Genomic DNA, 21,282 nt, shown 5'->3' with positions numbered 1-21,282 from the left:
CCTTCGCCAGGGTTGCGCTTTGTCACCAATTCTGTTCTTCATTTTTATGGACAGGATAACTGGGCATAGTCATGGTGGAGAGGGTTTACAGTTTGGAGGGCTGAGGATTGCATTGCTGCTTTTTGCACATGATGTGGTCCTGTTTGCATCATCAGTCTGTGACCTGTAGCACTCACTGGACAGGTTTGCAGCCGAGTGTGAAACGGCGGGGATGACGATCAGCACCGCCAAACCTGAGGCCATGGTTCTTGCAGGAAATCGGGGGATTGCCTTCTCCGGGTAGGGAATGAGGTGCTTCCTCAAGTGAAGGAGTTAAAGTATTTCGGGGTGTTGTTCACGAGAGAGGGAACAATGGAGCTTGAGATTGGACGAAGAATCGGGGCAGCAGGAGCTTTTGTCGCTTTATCGCACTTTTGCAGCGAAGAGGGAGCTGAGCCAAGAGACCCTCACCTATGGTCATGAACAATGGGTCATGACCGAAAGGACAAGGTCACGGGTACAACCGGCCGAAATGGTCTTTCTCAGGCGGATAGCTGGTGTCTCAATTAGAGACATAGTCAAGAACGTTGCTATTCGTGAGAGGCTCAGAGTCGAGCCGCTGCTCCTTCACGTTGAAAGGAGTCAGTTGAGGTGGTTCGGGCATCTGGCGCGGATGCCACCAGGGCACCTCCCTAGGGAGGTATTCCTAACACATCCAGCTGGGTAGAAACCTTGGTGCAGGTCCAGAACCAGGTGGAGGGATTATATCTCGACACTGGCTTGGGAGCGCCTCAGGATCCCCCAGTCAGAGCTAGTCGATGTGGCCAGGGAAAGAGAAGTTTGGGAATCCGTGTTAAAACTGCTGCCCCCGCGACCCGACTCCGGATAAGCGGCTGAAGATGGATGGATAGATGGATTCATTCAGATAATTAATGCAGTTTCTTTTTTGTGTGTGGCGTGTGCTATTTAAACGTGACATCTAGTGGCCTTGATGAAACTACGGAAGACCTTGAAATATGCGGTAAATTTTGCGCTTGCAGAATCATCGATTTCTCGAACACAGGATGCCAGTCATTAGTACGTAAGCTTATCCGTAAGCTTCAACTTTATAATGAAAAAATGTTTTTGTTGTGTAGTTCGCTTTGCTTTGGGGTTTATTTTCACAATAAGGTTTACTGTGAAAGCATTTAATACAGTATATATTTCATAAAAATAAGAGCTATTTTATTGTTCTGAGCAATCAGGATACAGACCCATTTCCTGTTCTCCGATTTACACTTTTCCTCTTTGCCATCACCATACCTGTCAACCCGAGGCCGTTGGCAATCTTACAATGCCCTTACAAATTGATGACTAATCTTACAACATTTTATATAGCGTGCAATATGAAACAAAAATAAAACTCAATTTCTAAAATAATATGAATTTATTGGTGATATTGTCACATATAACCTGGTGAAATCGAAGAACAAGCAATATCTTCATCTACATCATGATTACTAAAATTTAACAGTGACTTTTGTTATAATTGTATGTAGCACTTTTGGCCATTTCTATCATGTCTTTTGATGGTTGCACTTCAGCTCGCAATTCAGTTTGACTTGAAGGTAGTTCATTTCTGTGTCCAATTTATAAATTACAAAGGTCAATTGATACAATTAACTTACCGATGCAAACTTTGAGTCAGGGAACATTTCTTTTGCTAATTCTGAGAAGCGATCAGCAATAGTTGCAGGCAAATTGTGTTCGGCAACAAATTGGCAGAATAAAATCTCCGCCTTCGTCACTTTTCATTCCGCAGACTGCATCTGTAGGACCAGTGTTGTTAATTTTACTTTAAAGAAGTAATTACAGTTACAAACTACTTCTCCCAAAAAGTAATTGCGTTAGTAACTCAGGTACCTGAAAGTAAGAGTACCGTATTGGCCCGAATATAAGACGGCCCTGATTATAAAACGACCCCCTCTTTTTCAAGACTCAAGTTTGAAAGAAGACTTTTTTGAACACCAAATTAATTTTTATACAGAAAATAATGACAGTGCATCCGAAACAAATGATTATAACAATATATTTGACAGAAAAAGCATGTTATTTTGCTTCATTCAAATCTTAATATCTGAACAGTTAAATATGTAAACTTAAAGTGCAATCACATTCGTAAATGAATGGTTTATTTACATTTCAAAAACCAGAGGCCTATCTATTGTGATAAAACAACAAAATTGCAATAACTGCATTAACCATCAAAGTGAAGTCTATCTGTAACTGTAGTCTTGAAACAAATCTGAATAATGAAAAACATTGCAATAAAATAATGCAAACTGGTTAAACTTGAGAGTAGCTGAGATCTGTCATGACAGAACACCGCTTCAATGATATCTGGCGCCATCTAGCGTCGTGAATGGGTATAACGTCTAGACCGCGAATATAAGACGACCCCCTCATTTTCAATCTTATTTCAATGCAAAAAAACACCGTCTTATATTCGGGCCAATACGGTGATTAGTTACTTGGCAAAGTAACTGGTGTTACCTTTCATGTTTTTTTTTTTTTTTTTAAATAATAATAAAAGGGACAAAACAGTAACCTTTGCTTTGTTTGGAAGTCATTTAATGTTGTAAATCAACCGTTAAACTTTTCAAATTGCTCATGTTTTTGCATTACTTCCCTTCTGTCTACCTTTGAGATGTGAAAATTTGAAAACGGTTTCATCATTTAAAGATAAATTTAAGTCAAGATTTTGCCGATTTAGGAGTATTTTAGATAAAAAGTTACTTAGGTTCGCCAGGTAGGTTCACTACAACAGAGCCTTTCTGAGAAGTCTACTGCTTTAAATTGGCAGTTGTTTACTCACGCCGCCGAGTCTGTCATTTCGCATCTAGTTCTATATGCATATGATATCTAGTGTAGCATCAAGTGGGCGTACATTGTAGTATGTCGGCTACAGACGGGAAATATTGGAACCACCTAGCCTAGCATCGCGTTTGAAACAGCGTCACAACACTCTTCCTTCCTTCCCATTCCCGCTCTTCTTTCTCCGTGTCTCTGACTTTTCTCGCGTCATTCAACCAAGGTAGCAACGCATAGTAACGCACATTGTCTCGTTGCCCAAACGGTGACAAAATCCGAACAGAGAAAAAAATCGTAATGCTCGGAAAACGTACACATTTTGAACGTACAGCGTACACATTACGCCGAAACCGTGCAACTTGACAGGTATGCATCACTGGTTCTCTTTGTTCTACACTAAATTAAACTATGTCCACAATAATAACCACTGTACTGCTATATTTTGTTTGTTCAAACTTTGTTTAGGGCAAACTTTGTTTTGCGCATTCAAATGATGCAGGTGCACCTAATGTTGGACAGCTGAGAGGTAATTCTGTTTGAGTCTCATAATACCCCTCGAAATGTGTGTAAAGACATCGCCATCTGTCAATCGCCACCGTTTTCGCATGCGCGTATACAGTACAGTAGTGCAGGTAAATAGCCCTAAACTCACTGAGGACGGGAGCTCTTAAAGTCCTCGCCTATGCACCTTAAAGCTGTTTGGCAAACACGACTGTGAAATGCAAACTGAAGGATGTATAGAAGAAGAAAAATCTGTGAAGAACAAATGAACAGCAGGTGGGCTGGCAGGTGGTTGGCGGCCAAGACGTTCAGGGGGAAACAGAACACAGATGCAGGAGGGCTATTTGTGTGTGTGTTGTTTTTCTTTTTTAGATAGCGGAGTGTATAAGAGAGTGTGTGGAAGGAAGATAAAGGGAGAGATGAGTGCAAAGTGGGAATTAGAGTTTTAGTGCGTTAGTGAGATAGGTACAGCGAGTGTTGCAGTGGTAATGTGTGAGCATGGTGTTTGAAATGTGAGCTTTTTAAATAGAGTGGGGCAAAAAAGTATTTAATCAACCACCAATTGTGCAAGTTTTCCTACTTGAAAAGATTAGAGAGGCCTGTAATTGTCAACATGGATAAACCTCAACCATGAGAGACAAAATGTGGAAAAAAAAACAGAAAATCCCATTGTTTGATTTTTAAAGAATTTATTTCCAAATTAGAGTGGAAAATAAGTATTTGGTCACCTACATACAAGCAAGATTTCTGGTTGTCATAGAGGTCTAACTTCTAACGAGGTCTATTAATGGCACCTGTTTTAACTCATTATCGGTATAAAACAAAAAACGAAAAAGAAAAGCTCATGTAATGTGATGTATGCAACCCTACCATGTTAGAATGTGCGTCCCTGGCTGTAGGGGGACGGGTATTGACAAGCATATGCTTCTCCCATCTGCCTTGGTCTTTCTTCGTTTTTTTTCTTTCTTCGGGCAAATCATATCACATTTTTTAACTGTCAATGATACCGATGATGATGACAATAAACATTTCATTCATTCATTCATTCATTCATTCAAAAGACACGTGTCCACAATCTCAGTCAGTCACACTTCAAACTCCACTATGGCCAAGACCAAAGAGCTGTCGAAGGACATCAGAGACAAAATTGTAGACCTGCACCAGGCTGGGAAGACTGAATCTGCAATAGGTAAAACGCTTGGAAAACATGGAAGACATACAAGACCACTGATAATCTCCCTCGATATGGGGCTCCATGCAAGATCTCATCCCGTGGTGTCAAAATGATAACAAGAATGGTGAGCAAAAATCCCAGAACCACACGGGGGGACCTAGTGAATGACCTACAGAGAGCTGGGACCACAGTAACAAAGGCTATTATCAGTAACACAATGCGCCGCCTTGGACTCAAATCGTGCACTGCCAGACGTGTCCCCCTGCTGAAGCCAGTACACGTCCAGGCCGGTCTGCGGTTCGCTAGAGAGCATTTGGATGATCCAGAAGAGGACTGGGAGAATGTGTTATGGTCAGATGAAACCAAAATAGAACTTTTCGGTAGAAACACGGGTTCTCGTGTTTGGAGGACAAAGAATACTGAATTGCATCCGAAGAACACCATACCCACTGTGAAGCACAGGGGTGGAAACGTCATGCTTTGGGCCTGATTTTCTGCAAAAGGACCAGGACGACCAATCTGTGTAAAGGAAAGAATGAATGGGGCCATGTATCGAGGGATTTTCAGTGAAAATCTCCTTCCATCAGCAAGGGCATTGAAGATGAGATGTGGCTGGGTCTTTCAGCATGACAATGATCCCAAACACACAGCCAGGGCAACAAAGGAGTGGCTTCGTAAGAAGCATTTCAAGGTCCTGGAGTGGCTAGCCAGTCTCCAGATCTCAACCCCATAGAAAAATCTGTGGAGGGAGTTGAAAGTCCGTGTTGCCCAACGACAGCCCAAAAACATATTTGCTCTGGAGGAGATCTGCTTGGAGGAATGGGCCAAAATACCAGCAACAGGGTGTGAAAAGCTTGTGAAGAGTTACAGAAAACGTTTGGCCTCCGTTATTGCCAACAAAGGGTACATAACAAAGTATAGAGATGAACTTTTGGTACTGACCAAATACTTATTTTCCACTCTAATTTGGTAATAAATTCTTTAAAAATCAAACATTGTTATTTGCTGGGTTTTTTTTCCACATTCTGTCTCTCATGGTTGAGGTTTACCCGTGTTGACAATTAAAGGCCCTCTCTAATATTTTCAAGTGGGAGAACCTGCACAATTAGTGGTTGACTAAATATTTATTTGCCCCACTGTATGTCTGGCATTTGTGTAATTAAGTTTCTAGTTTGTGAAAGTATGAGAGTGATAGTTCGGAGTGTCTGGAGTGTGTTGTTCGTGTGGTGTCTGCATTTTTAATGTTGCGTCAAGTGTGAGTGTGAGCATCTGTGCGTATGAAAAAGAACGGCTTGTTGTCTTCCAGTTCTAATTGCAGATCGTGTGGCCTCACAGTGAAGAGGCACATATGAACATGTTGCCATGACAACATAAGTCATGGCTATATATAATTTTTCCATAAGTCAACTTTGTGTGTTCAATGTCATTCGGAGATGAGTATTTTAAATGTCAATGTGAGGCTTTTTATTTTATTTTTATTTTTTCAAAAAATGCTCAGATGCATGTATTGCATGCAGGGTTTCCTTGGTCACTCGTCGGCCCACCGCTTGTCTGATCCAACACTGCGTTTATTCATTATACTTGCCCGTCTTATGAATGAGCGACTACTACCAGATGCGCTTGAGAAAGAGGACTGGAGACATTTTGAAATGTGGAGCAGTAGTCAAAGGACATTGTGGGTAGTGCTTTTTCATTTTCACAGACGGATAATGATGGTATCTTCAAAGTTCATCACATTATTACCAACACGTGAATGTCATATTCTTATTGCGTCGCCAGGATTTCTGTCCGAAAACAAATGTCAGCCTGACGTTCACGCCAAAGCAAAGGTTAGATGGTTCAGAAGTAATCACCTACATGCAAATATTGAAAAAATTATCATGGATAATAAATGTGATGTTGTTCAAATCTGACTGAGAAGCAAACTCATTTCACTGAACTAAAGAAGGGGCACTAACATTTACTTTGCTTAGCAAAATCAGATACTAAAACATGGTGTTCTTTTTTAAAGGGAACCTCGGACATAAAGAATTGTAGGCTGTAATAAGCCACAACTGTTCTCTTTTACTAACATGTTTTTAGAAACACATACTGTATATTATTGCCATTGATTTAAAAATCTATCAAATTTGGTACATGTTTTGCTCTACGGAGGGGCCCATGTTTTACGCGCACAAAGCATGCTGATGACGTGGTTGGACTGGACTGGGAAAATAGAGGACAGCTATTCTCCCAAGCAAGCGAAGCTAGTATGACTCCTGGTATGATTTTGTCTCATTCTGCTGCTAGTCAGATTGTTTTGTTACAGAGCTGTGGATGAGTTCCCAACGTTGTACCTGCATTTAATTCCAGCTAATCAGCAGTGTCTTTAAACCGATCCTAGGCGGCTTGCTGAAATATTGACTTGCTGCTATTATACAGTTTGTACTGTATATCCCTTCATTGCTAGTTGCATCATTGCCTTGTTTATTTTGTTTGTCTGCCTCTTACTGCAGTTTTCCCTTTTATCCATTTTTGTTTTTTTTTTGATCCCGACCTACTGTCACGGACCCTTCTTGTGTCTCCTTTTTCACAATGACATGTTTTTCGTGTGTTCAATAAACCCGTTTATGCAATCCCTATCTTATTTTTGTCTGCTTGCTGTCTGAAGTGAGCCGCGTTTTCAAATTCCGTAGTCAAGCCAGCCGCACTTTCTTTCCAGTTGCATTTCCCGTTGAGTTTTTACCGCACAGAGACAGGCGACACATGTGGGTCGCGATTGCTTTATATGAAAAATCATGACTGGAACATCACGCGGAAGTATAGTCCACTGGTCTACGCGCTTGTCAGTTGCACTGGAAAAGCGGGTTGAAATCCTGCAGGAGATTTTGATTTAATTGCTCGGGTTGAAATTGGAAGGGCAGAACCGATGACATGTTTATGTAGCTAAAGAGTGACACTGTGCCTCAAACAGATTACATTGACGCCGTTTTAGCACATTGAGAGCTAAAAGCCTGTGAAATGCGATTGGACATAGACATTTATTTGAGCGCGCCTTTTATTGGTATAAGCTTTGACAACTCTTTCACAATAAACATAACTTTTGTGACGAGCAACATGGGGAAGAATGAAAGGAAATTATCTTTTTCTTAGCACACCTTATTGAACACAACGCAGAACATATACCATTTGCAGCCACCTCTGACAGTCATGGTTGCCCAACTTCCCATCATGCATTTGGGCGGAACAGTGAAGTTGCTCCAGTATCATTTAGTGAAAGCACAACAAAAATAATATTCCTATTTCTTGAAAAAATAATGTTCACAAAAAGAAAAGCGCTCAATGCAAAGAGAACTGGCATTCCCAATCAAAATTGCTATGCAAAATTCACATAAAACTTACTCAGACTTTGCCATGGCTAGATCTCTAATTAATTTAAAACTCGCCATTGACACCTTGTGGTGTATTTCAATCACTACCTTACGTAGTTAAAGACACTGTTGAAGAACGGCAGGGAGTCCATGTGAGGTCCCGCTCGGCAACGTCAACAATGGCGAGCTATTTATTTTTTTATTAAAAATTTTACAAATGTTATTAAAACGAAAACATAATGAGGGATTTTTAATATAAAATTACTATAACTTGTACTCACATTTATCTTTTAAGAACTGTAAGACTTTCTATTTGTGGATCCCTTTAACAGAAAGAATGTTAATAATGTTAATGCCATCTTGTGGATTTATTGTTATAATAAACAAATACAATGTTGAGTATGTTGAATGTATATGTCTGTCTAGTTTCTTATCTTTCCATTCCAACAATAATTTACCGAAAAATATGGCATATTTTAGACATGGTTTGAATTGCGATTATTTACGATTAATTAATTTTTAAGCTGTGATTAACTCGATTAAAAAATTTTAATCGTTTGACAGCCCTAAAAATTATTATAACTCATACTAACATTTATCCTTTAAAAATTACATGTCTTTCTATCAGTGGTACCCTTTAAGTACCTAGTCAACAAACCTAGCATGCTAACTGATGCCATACTTAGGTGTGACATAAACCACTCCTGGTCTAATTGTTAAAGCGGGTTCATCATCAATAAATCAACTAATTGGTCATTTATATAGCTTTGAATTACCAATGTAAAAACAAATTCTTCATTTAGATTACACTTGGGTGGGATGGGTTTTGTAGTTTCTCAATGTGCTTGTTGGTAGAAATCTGGAAACCCTTACAGAGTAGATAAGCGTCTTGCGAGTTGGATTAATTTCTAATCTTGTGCTACTTACTCGATTTTACCACCTAGCTACACACTAAGAAAAACTATGCGTCTGTTCCAGTTACTCATCGGTTTCGTCCCTCTGTCACTAGCATTTGAGTGACCGCTGATGTAACCTAATGTGTCAGCACTCTGTCCTCTGTACTGGGCCCCGGGCATCCTCTGACCAGCTACTCCCCCATGTGAAAATGGTCTTTAGTAAAGCAGGCTAGTCCCATTTACATGTTTCAATATGGATTTTAGGGATAGAAAGGTTGAGGCTAAAAGCAGTAGCTTCCAAATAAAAATAATCCACTGGGTGTTCCTTGAATGCTGATGCCACTTGCCATTGTCTTCTTTTGTTTCCCTATGCCTCTCACCACCCGTTTATCAGACACATTTGCTTGCATTTTCAGTCACTTATTTTCACTCCAGGCTGCCTAATATTCATCTCGTAGTCAGGATGAATTGCAAATTAGCGCCTGAGGTGAAGGATGTTAAAAGCGATATTAAGCCGTCTAAAACGTGAGCAGGTGATCATTTTAAACGCCCGTAAAATGCGCTCTTCCTTCTGCCGGATCCTGTCGAACTCATCCGTTTGTTTGAAGCATTTGTTTCTCGTTTTTGTCCCTCGACTCAGAGGCAGGAGATTTTGACAGCCGTTCAACTGCTTTGATCATGTTTTTTTTTCGAAGTGTTTGCTGGTATACACAGAAAGGGATGTGCAAACAGAAATACGCAGTCTAAAGCATATAAAAGGAAGGTTTTAGTATTTCAGGGATGCACTGTGATGTATCGGCCTGGTGTGCTTTGATCAGTGGCCTTTTACCCTTTAGCTATTTACAGAGAGTAAATGGCTGACTTCACACTGTTGCGGTAGGTAGATTTGTTAAGTATCAAAGCGAGTGATGTTGGTTTGATCACCACCTCTTATCAAGATTAAGATCAAATGATGGTAATCTTTGGGAATAATGTGGATAACATGTTTGTAGATATATTTGTCAAATTTGGTCTGTTACTGCAACTTTTTCTTTGTACAGTGATCCTCGCTACTTCGCGCTTCAAACTTCACACGCTCAGTCCATCGCAGATTTTTTTTTTTTTTTTCAATTACAAAATATATTAATTAATACAGATGAGCTGTCCCAATCCCATCACGTAGCCTCACTCTCCCTGCTTTTCTTGGTCAGGCAGTGCACTGGAGTTGCTTATTAAAATTAACAGTTATTGACAGACGTTAACTTTTGCTCTTGCCAGAAATCCTTGGAAGCCGAAACTTCAAAGCGCCGCATGCGTCAATCATCCTTTAACTTGTTAAACAGTTGCTGTGGCAACTCATTGTGCGTAAGAGAGCAGCTTGAGCGGATATGAGTGGACTCACTAAATGGAGCATTTAACTCATTTGCTCCCAAAGACATATAAATATGTTCTATTTTATTTTTTTGAGTGTCCCAAAGATGTATTTATACGTGTTTTACGTTTTGCTTTTTGTTCTCTGGGTTCTGATTCAATTGAGCTCCAAAGCACAAAGCTGAAAATCCATTTTAAAGCAATAAAACTGGCCACTGGAGGGCAGTAGCGCATTTGGTAAGACCCGCAACCCTATTCAACGGCAAAGAGAGGCCAAGCTACAAAGCCAGGGCGCCGGCGGAAGACGACCGAATGGATGCCAGGCGGCAGACACGGTAGGACGCCTGGGATGCCAGGCGCTGGACTACCGAGTAGAACGACCGGGACCACTAGATGCCGTTGAGCCCGTGCTGCTTGCAAGCAGAGCCTGCAGAGACTCAAAAAAATTCATCTTTTTGTGACAGGCAACGATGAGGGAAAAGTTTAACCTGCTGTCGCGACCACAATAGTGTCATCTTTCAGTTAGTTATGTGTAAATAAATTTTTACTTTGCTATCAAAAGCTCTCTGTGTCTTTCTGTTTGTAAAAGGAAAACATTATTCAGATGTTTGGGATGTGACTAAAGCAAAAAATAGCTGTGTTAAAGTCAAAGTTTGAAATGTATGCTTTCACAAAAAGCTCAGTTTGTTTTTTTCATCAGAAATAGGAAAATTGCTCAAACTAAGCGATTTTCTAATGCTGATTTCTAAAGAATGGAAAAAGATATTAACTTTTTTCCTGCTGAAAGAAGAGAGTCTAATCTTTCTTTTGGTGGGTTCCATGTTTATATAGCAAAAGAACAGAATTTTCTGTGGGCCTTGCAAAATCAGTCAAAATCCAGTAAAATGGCTGGGAGCGAAGGGCACTGCTCCGGTGAAAATGGCTGGGAGTGAATGAGTTAATAAAGACAAGCATTTTTCTACTTTATTCTTGTTCGAAAATAATTCAGTGGGACAGTAACATGTTTAAATCATAATTATTTCATTTGAAGTGTTAAAAAACAATTTAAAAGTGAGAAAAAACATGTCTTATATGTATCGATTTCCAATGCTAAATTTGAATAAATACACTGAAGACACACACACACACACACACACACACAATAATAATTTTACTATTTTGCGGTCTTTCACTTATCGCGGTCCCCATTAACCGCAAAAAAGACGAGGGATCACTGTATTTTCCATCCACACCATGGATTCCTTGTAGTTCCATGCTCCCTCACACAGGACAGTCTTGGTATTACAGCAGGCATCTGGTTTGATGGAGAAGACCTGTGATTGCCAATTGCGATATCAGATTGTGAATGGTGTGCTGTCTAGTATTTTAAACAATATACTAGAGGTGTGCATCGGCACTGCCCTCACGATTCGATTACGATTCGGAGGGCCACGATTCGATTCGATTCGATTCGGCAATGCATCACGATGCATTAAAGCCTGGGATGCATTAAAATGCTAAAGCAAAGCATATTTTTCGTGAATCATGAGGCAACACAAGCGGTCAGACATTAAACAACTTTTTATAGGCTCTTGTGTCATTCCTGGTTGTAGTCAAATGAAAATAGTAATATATATTAAAAAAAAAAATTTTTTTAAACATCACAGCATTTAATTAGTGCTTTGAATGAGACCAGGGCTTTCTTTTTTTTTTTTTTTTTTTTTTTTACACACAGTAGCAGCCTTTCATTTTTTACACACTGCATAAGTTTGGTCAAGTTTCCCACCAACCTCATAGAAGCCAAAATGTCTCCATATGCCTGCTTTCAATGTCTTTGGTGCGTCAATAATCTTTCGCGCTCCCTCTTTCTACGCTTCAGCCATTGTTGTTATGTCTTATCTCTCTGCTTTCTCGATTGCCACTGCGCAATTGCGCATGTCTGTGACGTTACTCCCGTGAGGAAGCAGATTTGGGTTCCTCGTCCCCCCTGCATTGCTTGTACAGTAGCTCCCTCTACAGGTAAACATGAGAATAATAATACAAATGGGGAAACCAAATCCATTGCACCACCGGAAGATTTTTGAACGGATTTATATATTTTAATATGTGCTGAATCGATTCAGCTTGTTGCCCGCATCGAATCGCATCGTCCATGGCCCGCATCGGGATGCATCGCCGCATCGATTATTGTTGACACCAGTACAATATACCGTATGGGCCCAAATATAACGGTGTTTTTTGCATTGAAATAAGATTATATTCACGGTCTAGACATTATACCCATTCACGATGCTAGATGACACCAGAGATCATTGAAGCGATGTTTTGTTATGAGATCTCAGCTACTCTCCCCATTCACGACGCTAGATGGCGCCAGATATCATTGAAGCGATGTTCTGTCATGACAGATCTCAGCTACTAGTTTAACCAGTTTTGCATTATTTTATTGCAATGTTTTTTCTTATTCAGATTTGTTTCAAGACTACAGTTACAGTTAGACTTCACTTTGATGGTTAATGCAATTATTGCAGTTTTGTTGTTTTATCACAATAGATTGGTTTATTTACATTTCAAAAACCAGAAGCCATTCATTTATGAACGTGATTGCACTTTAGTTTACATATTTAAATGTTCAGATATTAAGAATTCAATGAGGCAAAATAACATGCTTTTTCTTTCATATATATTGTTATAATCATTTGTTTCAGATCTACTGTATTTATTTTCTGTATAAATATTAATTTGGTGTTCAAAAAGTCTTTTTTCAAACTTGAGTCTTGAAAAAGTGGGGGTCGTCTTGTAATCAGGGCCATCTTATATTCGGGCCAATACGTTTTTTTTTTTTTTTTATTCATGGAATCTTTTGCTTATGTAGTCTGCTCATTAAAAAAAAAATAGCAGAGCAAATTAGTGAAAGTAGTGCGAGAGAGAATGATTGCTGGTGGCCAAAATGTCTGACGGTGCAAAGTAGCAGCCTCGCTTCTGTCAGTCTGCCCCATGGCACCTGTGATTACTACAGTAGCTTATCCCTCCTGGTCTGCAGTGAATGAATAAAACATTAAACAATTTTGAGTGTCTTGAAAGCGCTGATTAATTCCAATGCACTATGAAAGGTGGAAAAGGGCTATATAAGTATAACACCATTTATTAAAACTTCAATTAACAGGTCACAATGGATGTGCCTCCAACCACATAATCAAAAGTGGTATGATATTGTCTTGCGTCAACTTCCGGATACTAATTGCCAACCTGCCAACATATGGAAAGAGAATTAAATACAAATTTGGTGTACTGCATGTCTTCCCCCTTTTGCTAACAAATCTAAATTTCTCCATCTCATCTTCCCAGGTGTTTGGCTCAGTGATTTTCACCCAGAGAGGAGGAGGAGGAGGAAGCAGCTGTACCATGGGGGTCTGCTTCAGCCAGGATGTGGGTTGGCTTCTGCCATTCTTCATTTTGCTGGTAATAATTAATGCGTGGCCCACCTGTGGTCAAGTATGCCCTCAGCGGTGTGAGTGCATCAGCAAGCTGAAAACCGTCTCCTGCCATGGTAAGCGACTGTCTGCGCTGCCCGACGGTATCCCGTCAGACACCAGGACCCTGGACCTGAGTGGGAATAAGCTCCGCTGGGTTGAGCATGGTGACCTGCTTTCCTTTCCTCATGTGGAGAAGCTGGATCTAAGTGAAAACATGATCAGCGCCCTGGAACCAAATGCTTTTTCCAGTCTGCAGAGCCTGCAGTCGCTTTCACTTAGGGGTAACCAATTAAAATTGATCCCCATGGGGGCTTTCTCACACCTTTCTAACCTCACCTCCCTGGATCTCAGTGGGAATAATCTTGTGATTCTTTTGGACTTTACTTTTCAAGACCTTAAGAGTCTGAGGAACCTGGAGGTTGGAGACAATGATCTGGTATATATTTCAAACAAAGCCTTTCTGGGTCTGGTGGCACTGAGAGAGTTGACGATCGAGAGGTGCAACCTGACGTCTGTGTCCAGTCAGTCTTTGTCTTACCTTCACAACCTAGTGACCCTGCGGCTTCGCTACCTTAGTATCTCCACATTAGAGGACCAGAACTTCCGCAAACTGGGAAATCTAAAAGGCCTGGAGATTGATCACTGGCCCTATTTGGAATATATCACCCCCCACAGTCTGCAGGGTCTCAATTTATCATGGCTGTCCATCACGCACACCAACATCACCTCTGTGCCCACCTCCGCTCTACGAAGCCTCTCCCATCTCACCAGCCTCAACCTATCCTTCAATCCTATTTCGGTACTGGAATCCTGGTCACTGCGGGACTTGCTACGACTGAAGGAGCTCCATCTGGTCAACAGCAGGCTTGCGACAGTGCAACCGTACGCCCTGGGGGGTCTCAGACAAATCCGCCTGCTTAACCTCTCCGCCAACAACTTGGTGACTCTGGAAGAGGGAGCTTTCCAGTCGGTCAACACTCTGGAGACGCTCCGTTTGGACGGCAACCCTCTTGCTTGCGATTGCCGCTTGCTTTGGATCCTTCAACGCAGGAAGACACTGAATTTTGACGGCGCATCCCCAGTTTGCAGGACGCCTGTGGAAGTTCAGGGACGGGCTTTGGGCGCTTTCTCGGATTCGGCCCTCTTTGACCATTTCACCTGCCAGAAGCCCAAAATCCGCAACAGGAAACTGCAGCAAATTTCAGCTCGCGAGGGGCAGGTGGTGTCGTTTGTTTGCAAGGCGGAGGGCGAGCCAGAGCCGGTGATCTTCTGGATATCGCCCCAGCGGCGTCGCATCACTACGAAGAGCAGCGGCCGCTTGACGGTCTTAAAGGAAGGCACCTTAGAAATAAGGTACGCCCAGGTGATAGACACGGGAACGTATATCTGCATTGCCAGTAACGCGGGAGGGAATGACACATACTTTGCTACACTCACAGTCAGCGGGCTCCCACTTGATGCCGCCCTCATGGCCAACCGCACTTACTATGCAGGGGACCTTAATGACACGAACCTGAATGACACCAGAGTTTTCCTGAAGTTCACTCTGGACCTAAAGACCATCCTCATCTCCACAGCGATGGGCTGTATCATGTTCCTAGGGGTGGTCCTCTTCTGTTTCATTCTGTTATTTGTGTGGAGTCGCGGAAGGGGACAGCACAAAAACAATTTCTCCGTCGAATACTCTTTCCGAAAGGTGGATGGGCCAGCCACTAGCGGAGGGCAGGGCGGTGCCCGCAAGTTCAACATGAAGATGATTTGATCCTCCTGCAGAACGTTTTTTTTTTAATCGCTTATTCCCGACAGGAAATTAGGATGCATGAAGGATGGCTCCCTTGCTCGAGACCACTTAAGGCGTGAATGTTGAGCCGACACCAGTTCCCTTCACACACTTAATTGTATAGTGTTCTTTCTCTAACACTGTTTTTAAATGTCAAGAACATTAATCAGTTGCTCTTCGTGCTTTCAACATTTAACACAATACTGTGACACTTGGGGAGAAAAACAGACTTGACTCATGAGAAACTATTAAGATGTCAACATTACATCTGAGTTTGTTTTTCAACAATTTTGTTATGTAATGACTTGAGAAACTATCAAGATGTCAAGATTATAGCCGAGTACGTTTTTATGAGAATTTTGTTTAACGAGATAGAATGACACCATCATACGCCCTGAGAGTTTAACAATTGAGCTTTTGATCAAGATATTTTCCATGTCTTTTCCTGTTATAGCTGGAGATGGAAACAACCAATGAGTTTTGTAGTTCGAAGATTGTCCGTTCACTGACAGCACTGGCCACTTACAGTATCTTCCAATTCAGACCACATCTCCTCCATTACACTGAAGACAAAAAGTTGCTACGTTTACATGGACAAAATTTCTTTAATCCGATCAGTTTTCGCATTAAAATTATAATCGGATGCATTGTCTTCGTGGACACTAAGTATATTGATCCGATTAAGGACTCGCGTAGAGCCTAGTTCGGGCCTAAAAAATCCAGCCCGACCCGACACGGCCCGCTGGTATTGAGGCCCGACCCGGCCCGAGCTCGATCACTTAACTAGATTTGCAGGCCCGAGCCCGAAAAACCCGATTTTTTTTTTTTTTTTTTTTTTTTTTTTTTTGAGTGACGCGGAAAAAACGCAGCAGCAGCCATTTATTTTCATTTCTTCGAGTTGGCAGAAAAAAACGCAAGTTTTCTTAATGTTTAAATAATCTACATATTTTTTCGAGAATTATCAAAGCATTCTCACAACGAAATAACGCTGGGAACGTTTGTTAAACATATTTCTGAGTGTGTGGGATATTGTTCTCACATGGACGCGCCTCTCTGACAAGGAAATGAAAATGAGGGCGGCGCCTCGGCCGTGCGCAAACGTACAGCGGGAGGACAAGAATAAAAAGCGGCCGGCGCCACGGCGTTCGTGCACACGCACAAGCAAAAGCGCAATACAGAGAGCCTGCTCTCCATTTTTTTTTTTTTTTTTTTTTTTTGAGTGACGCGGAAAAAACGCAGCAGCAGCAATTTATTTTCATTTCTTCGAGTTGGCAGAAAAAAACGCAAGTTTTCTTAATGTTGAAATAATCTACATATTTTTTTGAGAATTATCAAAGCATTCACACAACGAAATAATGCTGGGAACGTTTGTTAAACATATTTCTGAGTGTGTGGGATATTGTTCTCACATGGACGCGCCTCTCTGACAAGGAAATGAAAATGAGGGCGGCGCCTCGGCCGTGCGCAAACGTACAGCGGGAGGACAAGAATAAACGGCGTTCGTGCACACGCACAAGCAGAAGCGCAATACAGAGAGCCTGCTCTCCAATTTTTTTTTTTTTTTTTTTTTAATAATTTATTAGTCCGGCATGGCGGCCCGACCCGAACTGACCCGAACGTGAATGCTTAAAATGTGGGCCGGGTTCGGGCACAAAATCTAACCTCTAGTGTCCATGCATCACACTTTCGATCGGAACATAATATTTTGACATGTGCAGATTGACAAAATGTACCAGAAATAGTAGACTTCCATGTCAACAAATCATTGCTCCGTCCATTTCTGCGTTAAACATTAACGTTATTCCATGTATTTTTCCTGCGATGCTTTTGTCTGAAGAGGAAAAAAAAGGGAGGCTACCAGAGATAAAAGGATTCTGAAGAATAAACATTTGTCTGGCTTTACTTGTTGGCATGACCCTCAAACGAACTCGTCAGCGCTGACAAGTTCGGGTGTGGTGGGGGGCATAGCCATACTAAGCCACATGGTTGCTAACCGTCACATGCTATTGTTTAGCCACTACTGGATTTATTACCTTTTTACTATTCATCCTTCACACAGCTGCTGGAAACAGAAATTTTGTTTAATCCATCTGCAAGTGACCGGGAGATCATTTCGACACTGTGCGGTTGTGCGCTAGTCCTCATGAGAAGCCCAGTCTTTTTTAAAGCAAAACACTACAGCTTTTGTCCACCGGCGTTGCTAAAATCAACCAAAACTGAAAAGTTACATAGTGTTGCTACAAGTTATATTAATGACTATTTTTTTTTAACTTTTCTTGAAATTATTCGTAATGAGCCATTTGTTGTGATCATCTGAATACACGTGATTCCGTCAACCATTCCACCCTCCCTCCCGAAAAATCCAAAAGAATAGCATTTTGGAAAAGAGCTCTATAATTGCATTGGACCAATGAAAATTGAGCCTCAAGCATCATGAAATGGCTTGTCATTTTTGTGAGCTTTTGACATTTTACCAATTTATAGAATTATGAAAAGTTTAAAACTGACTTTACTTTTTACACCCAAATTTGTGGCTGCTTGCTGGACCTTTGCAAGTCAGAACGTCAGAACATTGCATCAAGGTCAACTTTAATGCATTCACTTCTATTTGTTAACAGACAGCATCCATAAATTTGGAAATGGGATTTCTCTTTTTCATTACCAAATGTTATGAAAATAATAACCCCTGACAACATCCTTACAAGGGTGCACAAAGCAATTTGAACATAACAGTCCAGCCCACACTCAACAGCAGTGCTTAATGTTTCGGTGGATGTTAGTTTGTATTTCCAAATTTTTCATGACAGGGTAGTGGTCTTTAAATGCCAACATCTTGCCAAATGATTTAATTTAATTCTTAAACACTTACTACAGTGTCTTGCAAAGAGGTGATCGACTGTTCAGTGTTGCCAACTTAGCGACTTTTTTTTAAAGTCCAGTATATTTAGAAACTTTTCGAAGAGCAACTCACAAGAAACCGAACTTTTTGGCGAGACAGCGAGAACCCAAAGTGGTATTTGCCATGTGGCAAAATGGATTTTGCCATGTGGCATTTGTTTTGCCATGAGCAAAATGGATTTTGACATGTGGAATTTCTTTGGTATGTGTCAAAATGGATGTTGACATTGGCATTTGTTTTGGTATGTGGCAAAATGGATTTTGGTTTGTGGCATTTTTGGGGATGGGTATGTGTATACCCCCCAAAAAATGCCACATGGCAAAATCCATTTTGCCACATACCAAAAAAATGCCACATGGCAAAATCCATTTCGCCAAATGTTAAAAAAGTGCCACATGGCAAAATGCATTTTGCCACATGGCAAAAAATGCCACATGGCAAAGAAAAAAATGCCATATGGCAAAATCCATTTTGCCAAATGTTAAAAAAGTGCCACATGACAAAATGCATTTTGCCACATGGCAAAGAAAAAAAAATGCCATATGGCAAAATCTATTTTGCCACATGGCAAAAAAATGCCACATGGCAAAATCAATTTTGCCACATGGGAAAAAAATGCCACATTGCCTAATACATATTGCCACATGGCAAAAAAAATGCCACGTGGCAAAATCCATTTTGCCAAATGGCAAAAAAGTGCCACGTGGCAAAATCCAATTTGCCACATGGCAAAAAAATGCCACATGGCAAAATCCATTTTGGCACATGGCAAAAAAAAAAAAATGCCACATGGCAAAATAATGCCACATGGCACAGAAAAAAATGCCATATGGCAAAATCCATTTTGCCACATGGCAAAGAAAAAATGCCACATTACAAAATCAATTTTGCCACATGGCAAAATCTAATTTGCCACATGGCAAAAAAATGCCACATGGCAACATCCATTTTGCCGCATACCAAAAAAATGCCACATGGCAAAATCCATTTTGCCAAATGGTAAAAAGTGCCACATGGCAAAAAGCATTTTGCCACATGGCAAAAAATGCCACATGGCAAAGAAAAAAATGCCATATGGCAAAATCTATTTTGCCACATGGCAAAAAATGCCACATGGCAAAATCCATTTTGCCACATGGGAAAAAAATGCCACATGGCAAAATCCATTTTGCCACATGGCACAGAAAAAAATGCCATATGGCAAAATCTATTTTGCCACATGGCAAAGAAAAAAGCCACATGGCAAAGAAAAAATGCCACATGACAAAATCAATTTTGCCACATGGCAAAAAAACTGCCACATAGCCAAATCCATATTGCCACATGGCAAAAAAATGCCACATGGCAAAATTCATTTTGCCAAATGGCAAAAAAGTGCCACATGGCAAAATCCAATTTGCCACATGGCAAAAAAATTGCCACATGGCAACATCCATTTTCCACATGGCAAAAAAATGCCACATGGCAAAATAAATTTTGCCACATGGCAAAAAAAAATTCCACATGGCAAAGAAAAAATGCCACATGGCAAAAAAATGCCTAATGGCAAAAAAATTCCACATGGCCAAATCCATATTTGCCACATGGCAAAAAAAGGCCTCATGGCAAAATCCGTTTTGCCACATGGCAAGTACCACTTTTGGTTTTCAGCCCTGCTGACATTTTGGATGTCACTGTGAAATTCTAGAGACTACAGTCATGGCTAGGCTAACTGTATCTGATAGTGTGCATTTTAAAAAGGTACTGTATGCCATCAAAGTAATTAAGATTTTTTTTGCTCCATAATGTGTCATTTTTAGGATTCCCAGTAAGCCTTGCGTTTAAAACTGGCCCACTAACAGAAGATATTATGACACTATATACTAAGGTCTTTTGTATATAAAATGTACTATATTGTATAAGATGTACTATACTCTTCAGCATTTCTTTGCATCCTTGTGGCTTATTTTCTAGAACTCTTGTTACATTTTACCACTCATTCAAATGTGAGCGGTTCTTTAATCCAAAGTAGTCATACATTCATAGATACAGTCTCGTGCATTTTATTTCTTTCTTCTTCATCAAACTAATTACGCTTCCTTAGCTCGCACAGCACGTTAGAGAGAGCATGACCTTCCTCACTTGAACAAAGTGTTCTGATGAAAAGATGAACGGGAGCTCAGTGGGTCATAATCTTGTTTGGATAGAAATGGAGTTGCAAAAGAAAATTGCTGGAACTCTTCCAGTAACACTTGTATTGGAAGTTTAGCTGAGGAAAATCCAAATTGGATCCTTTCCATTGGACTAAGTGGAATTGACTTCCAACCTGAAGGGCATAAAATGAATTTACACACACCCTTGTTCAAGTGCCATTTTAAAAATACAGTGGGGGGGAGGAATCACCACCCACCTGTCCAGTTCAGCTGCTTAGACAATTTTAAAATGTCACGTGGGAGTTTGACATACAGTGGTACCTCACTGTATGATCTTTTCGACATCAGACGTGAAATTTGACTCGACATTTGTTTCGCCATCCGATGACATGCTCGAAATACGACGATTTATGACAGCACCGCAGTTTATTTGTTTTTTTCCGCTAGATGGACGCGCAGCAGATTTTCTTGTAAGAGAAATCAACATGAGTTCCAAGAAGGTTAGTTCAAGTGGTGAAAAAGATAAAAATGTGACGCTTACCTTTGAAATGAAAGTGGTAAAATATGAGCGTGGTGTGCGCGTCCGTGAACTGGCCCAACAATACGGCCGTAGAATGTCAGCGATCTCGACGGTCGTTCCCGGCCTCCATTCGCCAGTCTTTATAAGTTAAGCTGACAGTTATCATTGTGGTAACATCGCCAAAGAAATCACCAGTTTCGTTGGGTTTTTAATCGTTTATTGCAGAACTTGTGCAACACAAGACGTCTACTGTCCACCGCAGTTGTTGCCAACAACAGAACATTAAATGAGAAAGTAAAATCTCTACCGCACCTATCTTACTGTCACGTCATCTACGTGGTGCGTTCAGGTACAGCACGCAAAACACAACCGGCACATTAGAACCTGATTCGTTAC

The 21,282-nt window shown here is 40.8% G+C and overlaps 1 protein-coding gene across 2 annotated transcripts in view; it reads left to right on the top strand.

Moving 5' to 3' along the window:
* The window catches only part of lingo3a (leucine rich repeat and Ig domain containing 3a), a 157,348-nt gene extending 137,719 nt beyond the window's left edge, over positions 1 to 19,629 (top strand). For both annotated transcript variants that reach the window (XM_057840318.1, XM_057840319.1), the window contains one exon: positions 13,428 to 19,629. In XM_057840318.1, coding sequence (XP_057696301.1) covers positions 13,485 to 15,317 — 1,833 coding nt within the window. In that variant the 5' untranslated portion in view covers positions 13,428 to 13,484 and the 3' untranslated portion in view covers positions 15,318 to 19,629. The remainder of the gene's footprint in view (positions 1 to 13,427) is intronic.
* Positions 19,630 to 21,282: the final 1,653 nt, after the last annotated feature.

The sequence above is a fragment of the Corythoichthys intestinalis genome, chromosome 7 (genome assembly GCF_030265065.1).
Source record: "Corythoichthys intestinalis isolate RoL2023-P3 chromosome 7, ASM3026506v1, whole genome shotgun sequence".
NCBI lineage: Eukaryota > Metazoa > Chordata > Actinopteri > Syngnathiformes > Syngnathidae > Corythoichthys > Corythoichthys intestinalis.
Note: the sequence above shows the minus strand (reverse complement) of the source record. Positions and strands in the feature narration are given on the sequence as shown.